Source organism: Vipera ursinii, assembly GCF_947247035.1.
Source record: "Vipera ursinii genome assembly, chromosome: 1".
In the NCBI taxonomy this organism is placed as follows: domain Eukaryota; kingdom Metazoa; phylum Chordata; class Lepidosauria; order Squamata; family Viperidae; genus Vipera; species Vipera ursinii.
Genome location: NC_139512.1, coordinates 100,882,875 through 100,897,363, shown reverse-complemented (window position 1 = coordinate 100,897,363; position 14,489 = coordinate 100,882,875). Strand labels below are relative to the sequence as shown.

Sequence of the window (14,489 nt, the reverse complement as noted above, 5' to 3'; positions counted from 1 at the left end):
ATTTATATCCCGCCCTTCTCCGAAGACTCAGGGCGGCTTACAAGCTTAGCAGTAGCCTTCATTCTATGTATATGCCTGCTTATTAGGGCTTTCACACACACACCCCAAGCGGCATTATTACAAAGTCAGCTTAATTGCCCCCAACAATCTGGGTCCTCATTTTACCTACCTTGGAAGGATGGAAGGCTGAGTCAACCTTGAGCCTGGTGGGATGCGAACCTGCACTAATTGCAGGCAGCTGGTGTTACTTAAGGAGGCATTAGCCCACTGCTCCACCAAGGAGGCATTAGCCCACTGCTCCACTCATATGTCTTGAGTGTTTTTTTGATGCACCCTGTTGAATCTCCCAAATCATAAACTGCTTCAGGGGAATGCCATCCAGATTAAAGATGAAGAAACAGATTTAAAAATGCATGGTGCAATTTAAAATGATTTCTTGAAAAGGAGCAAACATTTGTCCCTGTGGCCTCATTTGAACTCACAAAACAAAATGTAATTAACAACTATGATTAGTCAGGAAATAACACGCAACCCACACAAGCTGATCCCACTTTAGCTGCCTAAAGCTCTATCTTCACATTTTCAGAAAGAGACGTCAAAAGCCCAAAGAAGTGAAGTTGTTAGGAACTCTCTAGATTTCAAAATCAGTGGCGAGAAGACGCACCTCTGCTTCTTGCTTGGATATGTTCTAAGAAGCGTTCTCCACCCTATTTAATGAAGTTCTCAGCAACGCAGTGTTATTACATAACTCGCTTTGTTTATTGGAAAAGCCCGTGTTAAAGTAAAGAGGCGGGACAGAGTAAGAGCAGACTTGGCATTGGCTTAGAAGGACTCCGTGCAACACGTGGCTGGATGTCCCAGTTTCTGAAATTCCACGGGTTAGATTAGAATTTGGAATCCTGACGCCGAGAAGCAAGCGGGAAACAGCGCCAATGGGTGAGAAGAACCGACCAATCCGGCTCGCCGCGGCTTGACAAGCAGTTTCGACATCCTATAAAAAAAGGAGGAACAAGGCAACAGGGCGTTCTGAGCTTGAACTATTGTGTTGACCATTGGCCACTGGCCTGGGAGGGAGAGGGAGAAAGCAATGTGGTCCGAGGGGCTGCTGGTGGGTTTGGTTACTGGCGCTGCTCTCCTCTTCCTCGTGCTAGCCGTGGTGGTGAGGCAGCTGCTGAAGCAGCAGAGACCGGCTGGCTTTCCGCCTGGTCCGGCGGGGCTCCCTCTGATCGGCAGTATCCATTCCCTGGCCGCGGAGCAGCCTCACATCTACATGAAGAGACAAAGTCAGCTGTACGGGCAAGTATGTTTGGAGGGACCTCGGCAGATCAAAAGGGAGCCGTCCGCCTGTTCATACTCGCACCGCAGCCTTTCCGCTTTCTCCTGTCAGGTGCACGCCGCATAGGTTGGACTACAACTCCCATCCCCGCTTATCTTTTGATTTTGCTGGTATGAGTGATGGGAGTTGTTTTGCAGCGTATCGGACGATGCCCGGTTTAGGTTCGCATGTTGGGGAAAGCAGGCTGCTGATCTTTATCAGAGTGATTGCTTCTTGTTTGTTATCTCAGGGCAACGAAGTTGAAAACAGTTGTTGCAAGGGCAAGCTTAAAATGAAGGGTGTGTGTGTGTGAAAAAGAAGCATAGGTTGTTACAGTATGTCCATGATCTTTGGTACATTTTTACGTTATAGCTGAGGGAGGCGAGGGGCAGAGGGAATTTCAGTAGTACACTCCTATATATGATTAACTTGCTGGTTCAGCCAGGACGTAATTCTGACTATATCATTTTATAACTCTGGTACATACATGTCAGAATGTAACTTCTTTGTGCTTTGCTTCATTATACTTAACATGAGAGGCTTACTAGACTATGGTTTGTTTTGTGTAGCATTTGAATAATGAAACAGAATACTTATAGTCCACTCGTTTCAACAACTTGTCTTCCAAACAGATTTCTCCAGTATAAAGCTAAAACCGTCAGCTTCCAAATTCTCTAGATTTTTTAAAACAAAATCCCATTTTCTTTCAAATCTGTTAAAATATGCAATAAGGATCAAACAGCTTTTCTTCTCTGCTTATGTTTTGAATGGACATTTTAAGCAACCAGTTGAGAGCTGGGATACACAGATGGGAGGGGGAAGTCAAAATAACTTTTTGCTGGAATGTGACAAATAGGAAACTCACTATGGTGATAGTAACCTTAGGCAAACAGACGATTGGGTGAATAGTGTTTCTAGAAATTATCTGGAATTTGGAAAATATGAATGAGAATACTTGTTAATATATCTTTTATATGCAGCTTTTTCTATTTGTTTCTTAAGATCTTTAGTCTTGACCTTGGAGGCATATCAGCTATTGTACTGAATGGCTATGATACAGTAAAAGAATGCCTTGTTCAGCAAAGTGAAGTTTTTTCAGATAGGCCTTCTCTGCCTTTGTTCAAGAAGCTGACAAAAATGGGAGGTATGTCTGTTGTCATCAGTGATTTTTACAGAAGTTTATTGCATAAGAATTGTCTTGAAATCTGTCTATAATCTTATCTTTTATTCTGAAAAAAGAGTCTTGAATATATGTTCTTTGCACCCTGATTTGAGATGCCATATTAGACAAAAGATGTACAAGCAATGCAAGTTGAGGTTGCTGGAGTCAGAGTTCCCAGGCCAGGGAAGATGACCCTTGACTTGAGTCTCAAATAGGTCCACATATACCAAACAATAGTCTATCCCAAATAAGATTCCCTCACAATGCATACATATCTATGGAACATGTGCATACTAGTGTTACATCCTACTTATCTTTGACATATGATTCTCCAAACTTCATAAGATATATTGAATAAAAGAAAAGCTAGATAATATGAAACCTAACTCACATACTTTTGATTAAAACTAAAACTAAAAGTTAAAATCCAATGGATAGATGGAGACTGAAGATAGACTAGAGAGGGATAAAATGGCAAATTTGTCACCCAAGAACAACCAGGCTATGCTTAGAAAGTAAACTAATCATACATTGTCATTCTGTCTGAGTTCTTTGCATCTTAAACTTTTGGGCTGTCGGGCATAAACAGAAAGGTTTTATGGATTTTTAAGCCAAAATAGCCCAAAGGACAGAAATACCAGAAGGGAAACCAGAAAAAACAAAAAGCCACTGTCTTTAAGAGTAGAGCAAAAGGCAACAAATTGATTTTGTTGTTGTTGTTAGCTGCGAAGTCATGTCCAACCCATCGCGACCCCATGGACAACACTCCTCCAGGCCTTCCTGTCCTCTACCATCTTCTGGAGTCCATTTAGGCTCACTCCTACTGCTTCAGTGACTCCATCCAGCCACCTCATTCTCTGTCGTCCCCTTCTTCTATTGCCCTCAACCTTTCCCAGCATTAGGCTCTTCTCCAGTGAGTCCTTCCTTCTCATTAGGTGGCCAAAGTATTTGAGTTTTAGCTTCAGGATCTGGCCTTCTAAAGAGCAGTCAGGGTTGATCTCCTCTAGGACTGACTGGTTTGATCGCCTTGCAGTCCAAGGGACTCGCAGGAGTCTTCTCCAGCACCATAGCTCAAAGGCCTCAATTCTTTGGCGCTCAGCCTTTCTTATGGTCCAGCTTTCACAGCCATACATTGCAACTGGGAAGACCATAGCCTTGACTATACGCACTTTTGTTGACAGGGTGATGTCTCTGCTTTTTAGTGTGCTGTCTAGATTTGCCATGGCTTTCCTCCCCAGGAGCAAGCGTCTTTTAATTTCTTGGCTACAGTCCCCATCTGCAGTGATCTTGGAGCCCAGGAAAATAATATCTGTCACTACCTCCATTTCTTCCCCATCTATTTGCCAGGAATTGAAAGGGCTGGATGCCATGATCTTGGTTTTCTTAATGTTAAGTTTCAACCCAGGTTTTGCACTCTCCTTCTTCACCCGCAACAAGAGGCTCTTTAGTTCTTCTTCACTTTCTGCCATTAGAGTGGTATCATCTGCATATCTTAGGTTGTTGATATTTCTTCCAGCAATCTTAATTCCAACTTTTGATTCATCTAGCCCTGCCTTTCTCATGATGTGCTCTGCATATAAATTAAATAGGCAGGACAGCAGTACACAGCCTTGCTGGACTCCTTTCCCAATTTTGAACCAGTCAGTGGTTCCGTGTCCAGTTCTCACTGTTGCTTCTTGACCCACATATAGGTTTCTCAAGAGACAAATAAGATGGTCTGGTATGCCCATCTGTTTAAGAACTTGCCACAGTTTGTTGTGATCCACACAATCAAATGCTTTAGCATAGTCAATGAAGCAGAAGTAGATGTTTTTCTGGAACTCTCTAGCTTTCTCCATGATCCAGCGTATGTTGGCAATTTGATCTCTACTTCCTCTGCATCTTCAAAATCCTGCCTGTACTTCTGGTAGTTCTCGATCCACATACTGCTGGAGTCTAGCTTGTAGGATTTTAAGCATAACTTTACTAGCATGAGAAATGAGTGCAATGGTGCGATAGTTTGAACATTCTTTGGCACTGCCTTTCTTTGGAATTGGAATGTAAACTGATCTTTTCCAATCATGTGGTCACTATTGAGTTTTCCAAATTTGCTGGCAAATTGAGTGTAGCACTTTTACTGCATCGTCTTTTAAGATTTTGAATAGCTCAGCTGGAATACTGTCACCTCCACTAGCTTTGTTGTTGCTCAGCTTTTCTAAGGCCCACTTCACATTCTAGGATATCTGGCTCGAGGTCAGTGACCACCTCATTGTGATTATCAAGGATGTTAAGCTCATTCTTGTAATTTTGCCACCTCTTCTTAATCTCTTAATCTCTTCTGCTTCTGTTAGGTCCCTGCCATTTTGGTCCTTTATCATACCCATTTTTGCATTAAATGTTCCCTTCATCTCTCCAATTTTCTTGAAAAGATCTCTGGTCCTCCCTATTCTATTATTTTCTTCTATTTCTTTGCACTGTTCATTTAAGAAGGCATTCTTATCTCTTCTAGCTATTCTCTGGAATTCTGCATTCAATTGGGCATATCTTTCTTTTTCTCCCTTGCCTTTCGCTTCCCTCCTTTCCTCAGCTATTTGCAAAGCTTCCTCAGACAGCCATTTTGCTTTCTTGCATTTCTTTTTCTTTGCGATGGTTTTGGTTGCTACCTGTTGTACAATGTTGCGAACCTCTGTCCATAGTTCTTCAGGCACTCTGTCTATCAGATCTAATTCCTTAAATCTATTTGTCACCTCTATATTCAACAGGGATATGATTTAATTCATACCTGAGTGGCCTAGTGCTTTCCCCTACTTTCTTCAGTTTAAGCCTAAACTTTGCAATGAAAAGCTCATAGTCTGAGCTCCTGGTCTTGTTTTTACTGACTGTATAGAGCTTCTCCATCTTTGGCTGCAGAGCATGTAGTCAATCTGATTTCTGTGTTGACCGTCTGGTGATGTCCATGTGTAGAACCGTCTCTTGGGTTGTTGGAAAAGAGTGTTTGCTATGACCATCGTATTCTCTTGACAAAATTCTATCAGCCTGTGCCCTGCTTCATTTTGTACTCCAAGGCCAAACTTGCCTGTTATTCCGCTTATCTTTTGGCTTCCTACTTTAGCATTCCAATCCCCCATGATGATAAGGACATCATTTTTTGGTGTTAGTTCTATAAGGTGCTGTAGGGCTTCATAGAACCGGTCAATTTCATTCTCTTCAGCACCGGTGGTTGGGGCATAGACTTGTACTACTCTGATATTGAATAGTGTGCCTTGGATTCGAACTGAGATCATTCTGTCATTTTGAGGATTGTATCCCAGTATTGCTTTTCCTACTCTTTTATTGACTATGAAGGCTACTCCATTTCTTCTGAGGGATTCTTGCCCGCAGTAGTATACCTGATGGTCATCTGAATTAAATTCACCCATTCCTGTCCATTTTAGTTTGCTGATACCTAAGATGTCGATGTTCAGTCTTGTCATCTCTTGTTTGACCATGTCCAGCTTTCCTTGATTCATGGATCTTACATTCCAGGTTCCTATGGAGAAAAAATCTTTACAGCATCGGACTTTCCTTTCACCCCCAGACACATCTACAGCTGAGCGTCCTTTCGGCTTTGGCCCAGTCGCTTCATTCTTTCTGGCGCTACTAGTACTAGCCCTCTGCTCTTCCCCAGTAGCATATTGGACGACTTCTGACCTGAGTGGCTCATCTTACAGCGTCATATCGTTTTGCCTTTTGGTACTGTCCATAGGGTTTTCATGGCAAAGATACTGGAGTAGGTTGCCATTTCCTTCTCCAGTGGATCACGTTTTGTCAGAACTCTCTGCTATGACCTGTCCGCCTTGGGTGGCCCTGCACGGCATAGCTCATAGCTTCATTGAATTACGAAGCCCCTTTGCCATGACAAGGCAGTAATCCAGGAGTCTTCAAACTCGGCCCTTTTATGACTCATGGACTTCAACTCCCAGAATTCCTCAGCCAGCATGCCTGGCTGAGGAATTCTGGGAGTTGAAGTCCATGAGTCATAAAAGGGCCGAGTTTGAAGACCCCTGCAGTAATCCATGAAGGGAAACAAATTGATAATCATGAAGAAAAAGAAGATCAAAGATGTTGAGGACAAATGGCAGGAAATCAGAGTCACATACAGTACAAGTCACAAAGCTGTATCAATTCGGCCAGCCCTTTACTATGACCAAATCTGCAATCAGTGCTGCATGTGGTATCTTACCATAAGGTTATATAACAACATCAGTCTAGAACCCTTCTCTAATTAGTCCTCAAGTGAAATCTACTTTTTCTTTTTTTAATAGATGTCAGGTATTTGGCTGGCATCACTGAATTATAATAATGCATGATTTTTAATACTGTTGTCCTCCTGAGTATTATTGATTGGAAGTTTTGTTTCAGGTACATACATTTTTCCATATGATCCTCTATAGCTTTTTAATTTTTTTAATGGGACTACCTTGTAGATCAGGGGTGTCAAACTGCCGGCCCATAGGCTGGATGTGTCACCACGAAACCACACCTACCCCATTGCTGGCAATGGGGAAAAAGCTCAGATGCATTGCGCGACATCATGTGACGTTACGAGTTTGACATGTCTGTTGTAGATGGTAAGATAGTTTATAATTATTTAACAAAAGAGATTTCTTCATTGGAAATGCTCTTTTTTGGGGAATTTTATGGTAAATTTGATATGGTAACTGCTCAAAGATGCCCATTTTCCTATACCCAGAGGTGATGACCTTCTTATAGATACAAAAATAGATACAAAAAAATTGAGTCATTGAGTAGAATAGTGTGGTTTATGTACTTAATTTCAAACCAAAACATAGAAATTATGTTCCCAGTATTTAGTATTTTGCTACTTTTGGCAAAAAAATTCTGTCTGAAAAATAGAGAAAGGTAATATATGATAAAATAAATTTATAATAAATTATAAGCTTATGAGTTAAATATATAAATATGTTGAATGTTTCAGGTTTACTGAATGCAAGATATGGCAGAGGTTGGACAGAGCATCGCAAATTAGCCGTAACTAGCTTTCGCAATTTTGGATATTGTCAAAAGTCCTTTGAAAGCAAAATAGCTGAAGAGTCGGTTATTTTTCTTGATGCCATTGATACTTACAAAGGCAAGGCTTTTGATCTAAAGCACTTGATAACAAATGCAGTGTCAAACATTACTAACTTAATTGTTTTTGGAGAACGATTTACCTATGAAGACACTGAATTTCAGCACATGATGGAAATATTCAGTGAAAATATTGAATTGGCTGCAAGCGCTTCAGTATTTTTATACAATGCTTTTCCATGGATTGGTAAGTTGCCCTTTGGAAAACATCAACAACTTTTTAGAAATGCTACTGAAGTCTATACCTTTTTACTCAACCTTATTCAGCGTTTCTCACAGAACAGGAAACCTCATGCACCTCGACACTTTGTAGATATATATTTAGATGAAATGGATAAGAATAAAAATGATCCCGAATCTGTATTTTCAATGGAAAATTTAATTTATTCAGTTGGAGAACTCATAATTGCTGGAACAGAAACTACAACAAATGTTTTAAGATGGGCAGTCTTGTTCATGGCTCTTTATCCTAATATTCAAGGTAAGTAATATGCAGTTGTTATGATGAAAAGTTTCCATTCAATGATAACTAAGAACATCATTTTTCTACCACATCTTTTAATACAGTTTTTAACCATAGCCCACATTCAGATTAAAGATTTGAGTTTCTTTTTCCCCCCTAAAATTTCTGAAATGTGATGAGAAAATTGGGCTTCTTTGGCAGTATTGATCAGTTCCTACTAGTATTTTGGGGAGTAAATTGCAATCAATATTATTTGATATAAACTATTGCCCTTGTATGCTGAACTTGACAGATTTTATATATACCTTCTTGCCCTACCTTGACATACAAAATAAATTCTGACAACCACAAAATGGCTGCAATTTGGCTATGTAGGTAATTTTGTATTTCTTTTTTGATATGCTAAGATGAATGTACAGTACAGAATTATATTACAGAAGGAATATAAAATTATAATCCATAATCAATAGATTATGGAATAAATCTATTAGGAAGCAACAAATTTGGTTAAGAGATTATGAAGTATTTAAAACCTTAAAGAAGACCTTTGACTGTTATAAGAGCACATAGGTGGTATGTTGTCAGATAGTTTTGCTTGTAGGACTAAACAAATGTTGAAAACATAAGACCCCCTTTAAAGTTGTTTACCTTAGTTGGGGGAAAGTATTTGTGGATACCAACCATGCCATGAATTCTGTTTTTAATATTACTAAACAGCATAGTATTTATAGACAAGATGTTACCTAGGGATTCCTGTGATATATACAATTACTATATGAAAAATGGTTTGAAACAATTGCTTCTAAATAAAGTTTTTTTATAATAAAATATACAATTTGATATATTTATGAATAATAAATTGCTTTTTGAAACGTGTGGAAACTTCTGTTAATAAAATCAAAATAATGAAATAGAAGTGTATCAAACTGACACCACGGACTTAACTACTGTATTAAACAGAATGCCTTTTAATGAAGTAATATGAGAGTAAACGTTGTTTCAGTCCTAAGGTAAAATGTATAGGAGCTTATACAACCTCTTGTGTAACTCTTTAATTTAGGAACTGGAAGAAAGCTCATAGCTTGATGACATAACACATACTTTGTACTGAAAGATTCCAGGGAATACTCCATGAAATCTTCAGTTAAAAGTATCAGGGAGCTGGGGATCAAAAGATCAGAGCCAGATTTCATAGAGAGAATTTATCAATGCAAGAACATAAAACAAGTCTGGAGTCTTTCTGAATTTTGAGCTATTTCTCAGATGCATGATTATATTCCAGATTGATTATATAATCTACATCGAGTTTATATATACACCTGGGTAGAGAGAAAAAGCTTTGAAAGTAACAGAAACAGCAGTCACCCAGTTCTATATAGTCCATAAATGGTCAAGTGACAATCTAAATCAGGGGTGTCAAACTGCCGGCCCATGGGCTGGACACATCATCCAGAAGCCGCGCCCACCCCATTGCTGGCAATGGCAAAACTGTCCCGATACGTTGCATGATGTCAGGTGACGTCGTGAGTTTGACATGTCTGATCTAAATAAAAAAAAACACCTTTGTAAATCGTATACTGACATTTCATATGTAGGTACAAATGTTTTGGTGTACACATAATGTAGATGCTCACATACAGTCTAAAAGCTTTTTCTCTTAACAGGACACGTGCATAAAGAAATTGACTTAGTCATTGGTCCCAACAAAACACCAGGCCTAGAAGATAAGTGTAAAATGCCATATACGGAGGCAGTGCTACATGAAATTTTAAGGTTCTGTAATATAGTTCCATTAGGTATTTTTCATGCAACTTCTAAGGATACGGTTGTCCGTGGTTACTCTATCCCTCAAGGCACTACTGTAATCACAAATCTCTATTCTGTACATTTTGATGAAAAATACTGGAGTAATCCTGAAATGTTTTGTCCTGAAAGATTTTTGGACAACTCAGGACAGTTTGTCAAGAAAGAAGCATTTATTCCCTTTTCACTAGGTAAGCATAAAAAAAATGTATCCATAAATCTAGGTGTGATAAAACCTATGAGTAAATATATAATAAGTATGATATAGTGTATATAACAGTAAAATGCTTTAAATGTTCTGCTTTTGATCAATAACTTTCTATGAAAGGGCAGTTGTTATTATTAATCTTCTTTGAGAAGTAAGAATAATAACTCATAAGTGTTAGTAATGCCTAACCGAACTTGAAAAAGTGAAATAAGGTCAGGTCTGCTTAGTAGAAACACATGGAAGACCATCAGGATATTCCAGTGATGAACATTAGACTAAGAAGTTGAAACAAATCACTTTATCATTGCCACAAAAGCTAACTCAAATCAAGAGTCAAGCTTGATTTGAATGGGATTTTATTTTTGCATTTGCAATGCAAGAAAGCAGTGAAATCTTCATTGGTAAACCTTTCATGCCGTTATCATGGTTTTTATTTGAGCTTGATACACCATGCAAAGGTGCAAAGAATAGAGTAGCTGCTTGGCTGCCTAATGATTTGTAAATCTCCTTTTTCTCTCAGCTTAAGACTTATGCAGAAGATTTCACTATATTTATTTATCATTAAACAAATTTATATATCAACCCAACTCGCACATAGTGACTTTGGGTGGTGTACAGTAATTAAAAGCCACAATTTAAAATCCTCAAACCCCTCCCACCACCACCACAGCGGCAACAAATACCTCTGAAACCTCTTTTCATAGGCTTCTACTTAGCAATCAGTAGGTGTAATTTTTATCTTCTAAAGGGTTTTTTATGTGTGAAAAAGGGAAAAATGTGTGTCCAGGATTGAACTGGACAGAGGTGGATTAAAGAGGTAGACTAAGGAGAATGACTTTTTCTACCATTTCAGATCTTACCTTCCTCCTCAGATTTTTTTTTCATTACTTCTTGACTAGCTCTGTTACATGAAATCTTTTAGGGTCTTGTCTCAGGTGTGGTCTTGCTGAGTTAGAAACAGTTAAAAAGAAAAATAAATTTTGGACAGCATTAAAAGCAAAGGGAAAAAGAAAAAACACTTTGGAAAATTGCCTGAGTTTTTCTCTGTGTATGTGTGTGACCATATGGAGAAATACAAACATTTTAAAGATTAATATTCAGTGTTCCTATCCAGAATGTATAGATAAAAGTAATAATCCAGGGAAATGTTTGTTAATAGTTCTAACAAATGGCAAAGACTTACAGTTTTTCAAAGTAGCTGTTTTATCAGTTTTTCAGCCACAGCAATTTTCTGTTTTCAAGAAATTCCTCTTTTTGAATCAAGTATATTTTAACTTCCCAGAATTTTATGATAAGAGCTTGTCAGTTAACAATGGGAATTGAATCGCTTTCTTAATGTTACATATTTATGTGATTGATAAAACATCAGCTGGATTTATTATGGGGGGAAAAATCAAACCAAATATGAACAACTTAACTGGTGCATCCCCTCGAAAGATGCAATATGTACCAAAGTGCTTACAAATGATCACAAATACAGTCTAGAAGGATTGCTGAAATTACTGTATAAAAACTTTAAAGTTCTGTGTCACTGATGGATTTTCTTCATAGTGAATTGTCAGTGACTTGCTGAACTAGATACGATGAACGAATTCTATACTATAAGTTCTATACTTTACTATATAATCCTTAATGGGGTTGCACTATCCCAAACAGACTCGGTGCACAATCTGGGGGTCTCCTGGTTTTAATGAGTTTTATATATTGACAAAGACATGAATGGAATTTTTCTTACTTGAAATATGTTACCCTCCTTTTAAATAACAAGTCTCTATGCATAATTCTATAAAATCTCATTTTTTCCCCTTATATTGAAGAACCTTATATCGATGAAAGAGGATTGAGGAATTAAAAGAGGTGAAAAGATGGGTATCAAACCTAGCTTACACCTTTCCTAAATGTTTAAGATTTGAGAGAATGTATTATATAGTAAGAAGTTCAGTGCAAATTCATTTTGTGTTCATTGAATGTTATTTAAATATGTAGTTATATGTATTAAATGTCTCAGTTGAAAGACACCTGGGATTTACAGTTACCAGAAGGAGAAATATTTGAATCTTCCTGCAATGGGTACACTAATTTAAATTAGTTGAATTCTACTGGACTACTGTATAAGCATAATGTGTCCCTTGCAGGAGAAATCTGTCCTTAAAAAGCCCTGTTTAGCATCTTCTACCTTAATGATGAGTTTATTTTGATTTTTTTAAATTCATCTTTGGAAAGCACTTCCAAATTTAGTACCTGAGAAGCATGTCTATGAAAATTAATTCTGTTTTTTAAAAATAAGGAATATATAAATTTAAATTATACCTAATTTAAAAATCAGTAATTATTTACTCAAAAACATGATTTTGTTGATCTATTTTCATTGTAGAGTAACGCTTAAACATACATAGATTCAAACTGTAAATACATGCTGTATTTGCCATAGATCAATTTATTATCAGTGTGGTTTTTTTTAAATGGGCCTCTATTTATGTTTTGCTTTATTTCATATGTAGTCCTTGATTTAAAAAAAACAACAATTAAACCTTGTTACTTTCTCTGTCTTCCCATCTCTCAGGACGAAGACACTGCTTAGGAGAGCAACTGGCCAGAATGGAAATGTTTATATTTTTTACTGCATTACTTCAAAGATTTCATCTACATTTTCCTAGTGCTTTGGTTCCAAACCTTAAGCCAAAACTTGGCATGACACTGCAACCTCATCCGTACCTCATCTGTGCAGAGAGACGATATTAAATATTACCACGATGGCCACAGAGGCATGGGGAAATGATGAGATGCTACATACAGTACATATTCTGTGCTTTTGCCTAAATGAACTGATTTCTGACCTATTCTTATAAAAACATCATAAACAAGCTTTCTGAAAAGCTAAACAGGAAGAAAGGAGGAGTGAGAAATGGAGTAAAGTCTAATCTAGTCTGATCTAATTTAACTATTCAAGTCAGGTAAGGGGTGACTTCTACTGCCTTTCTTGGAAGGTTGGAACCCACTGGAAATCCTGAGTAAACTAAGCATGACTAGATAAGCTAAATTTACTTTATTGCAAGGCTGCATTAACAGAAACTTACAAGTCTGAAGGTACAAACTTCCAGCCACTTTTAACCATCTGATAAAAAAAAATTACATTTTTCCCCCTCTTACCATTAACCTCCTGAGGGCTCCACCCTCTCCTGTCTGATTGTTTCTTAGGCAGCATCTCTTTCACTTGTCCCCCAAGGTCATCCACACATTCCATTACAAAAACTGAACACATCTAACACCTTTATAAACCTTTCAGTCTTGTTATCTTCTTCATCATCCAAAGATCAGCTAATTAGACTGCTCGCAGAGTGGCTACACCCTCAGCCAAATAAACCAGTTCGAATTATTTCAGACTGTATAGACCAGGGGTCCCCAACCCCTGGTGTGTGGACCAGTACCGGGCCACAGCATGCCAGCAACCAGGCCACACAAACAAGCAAAGCCTCACCCGTGGGATCCAGGCAGCACACAAAAACATGTGCCCTCTGGTCCACGGAAAAACCTCTCTCCACGGAACTGGTCCCTGCTGCCCAAAAGATTGGGGACCTCTGGTATAGACTGTTTCCCTTCAGGCATACAAGATCTGTAGACTCTGATTCTGAATTAGCTGGATGGAACAAGTAAGTAAATATAAAGTATTGGAAGTTATCCAAGCATATGTTGTACAAAGGGGTTCTGATGCTCTCTGAGCTTGGTTGTTTTCTTACTGACCTTTCATTACTCAAACTAGGTAACATTATCAGTGCTGGCAGGGAGTGGGGTTTGTTCCCATGTTATAGTGGCTCTGTAAGCGTTGGGAGTGGTCTGGGTAGTTGTTACTGTTGGCTTGTTTGGCAGTTCCTTGATAGGAGTATTGCTGTGCTCTCAATATAAATTGAAACCAAACCCCATTCCTTACTAGCACTAAAGTTATATAGTTTGGGTAATGAAATGTCTGCAAGAAAGCTACTAAGCTCAGAAAGCACAAAGGACCCCTCGTTTCAACCCTGAGGTACAAATATTCTCTTTTATTGGTAGTATATCCTGTATGCCTATCTTTTTTTTATGTTGATGCTCTGCTATTAAAAACACTGTAATACAACTAGTTAACTCTTAAAGATAAAATGGCAATAATGTTCAGAATCTTGCAGCTTGGACCTCTTTCATACATAAAAGAAAGATTTGTTTTATATGGGGTATTTATTAAATACATATAAAGGAGTATTAGAAGGAAGAATAATTTCTTATGAGACTATTTTAAATATATCACAATGTATCTCACTCCCTTTTTTGTAAAATAAGTGGAGCAATAGTAGAAGAAAACATTAAGTCGACACATTTAATGATTGGTTGAAATACCATTAAAGCACGTATGTGTGGTTTTTCATTGCTTGTGCTTCACCAAAAAGAAAAAAAAAGT

The 14,489-nt window shown here is 38.2% G+C and overlaps 1 protein-coding gene across 1 annotated transcript; it reads left to right on the top strand.

Moving 5' to 3' along the window:
* The first annotated feature begins 1,057 nt into the window (after positions 1 to 1,057).
* On the top strand, positions 1,058 to 14,128 carry CYP2R1 (cytochrome P450 family 2 subfamily R member 1). The gene is made up of 5 exons (XM_083348405.1): positions 1,058 to 1,300; positions 2,318 to 2,459; positions 7,435 to 8,067; positions 9,714 to 10,043; positions 12,624 to 14,128. Exons 1-5 carry the CDS (start codon positions 1,088 to 1,090, stop codon positions 12,800 to 12,802), a joined length of 1,497 nt encoding a protein of 498 aa, XP_083204531.1. The 5' UTR covers positions 1,058 to 1,087; the 3' UTR covers positions 12,803 to 14,128.
* Positions 14,129 to 14,489: the final 361 nt, after the last annotated feature.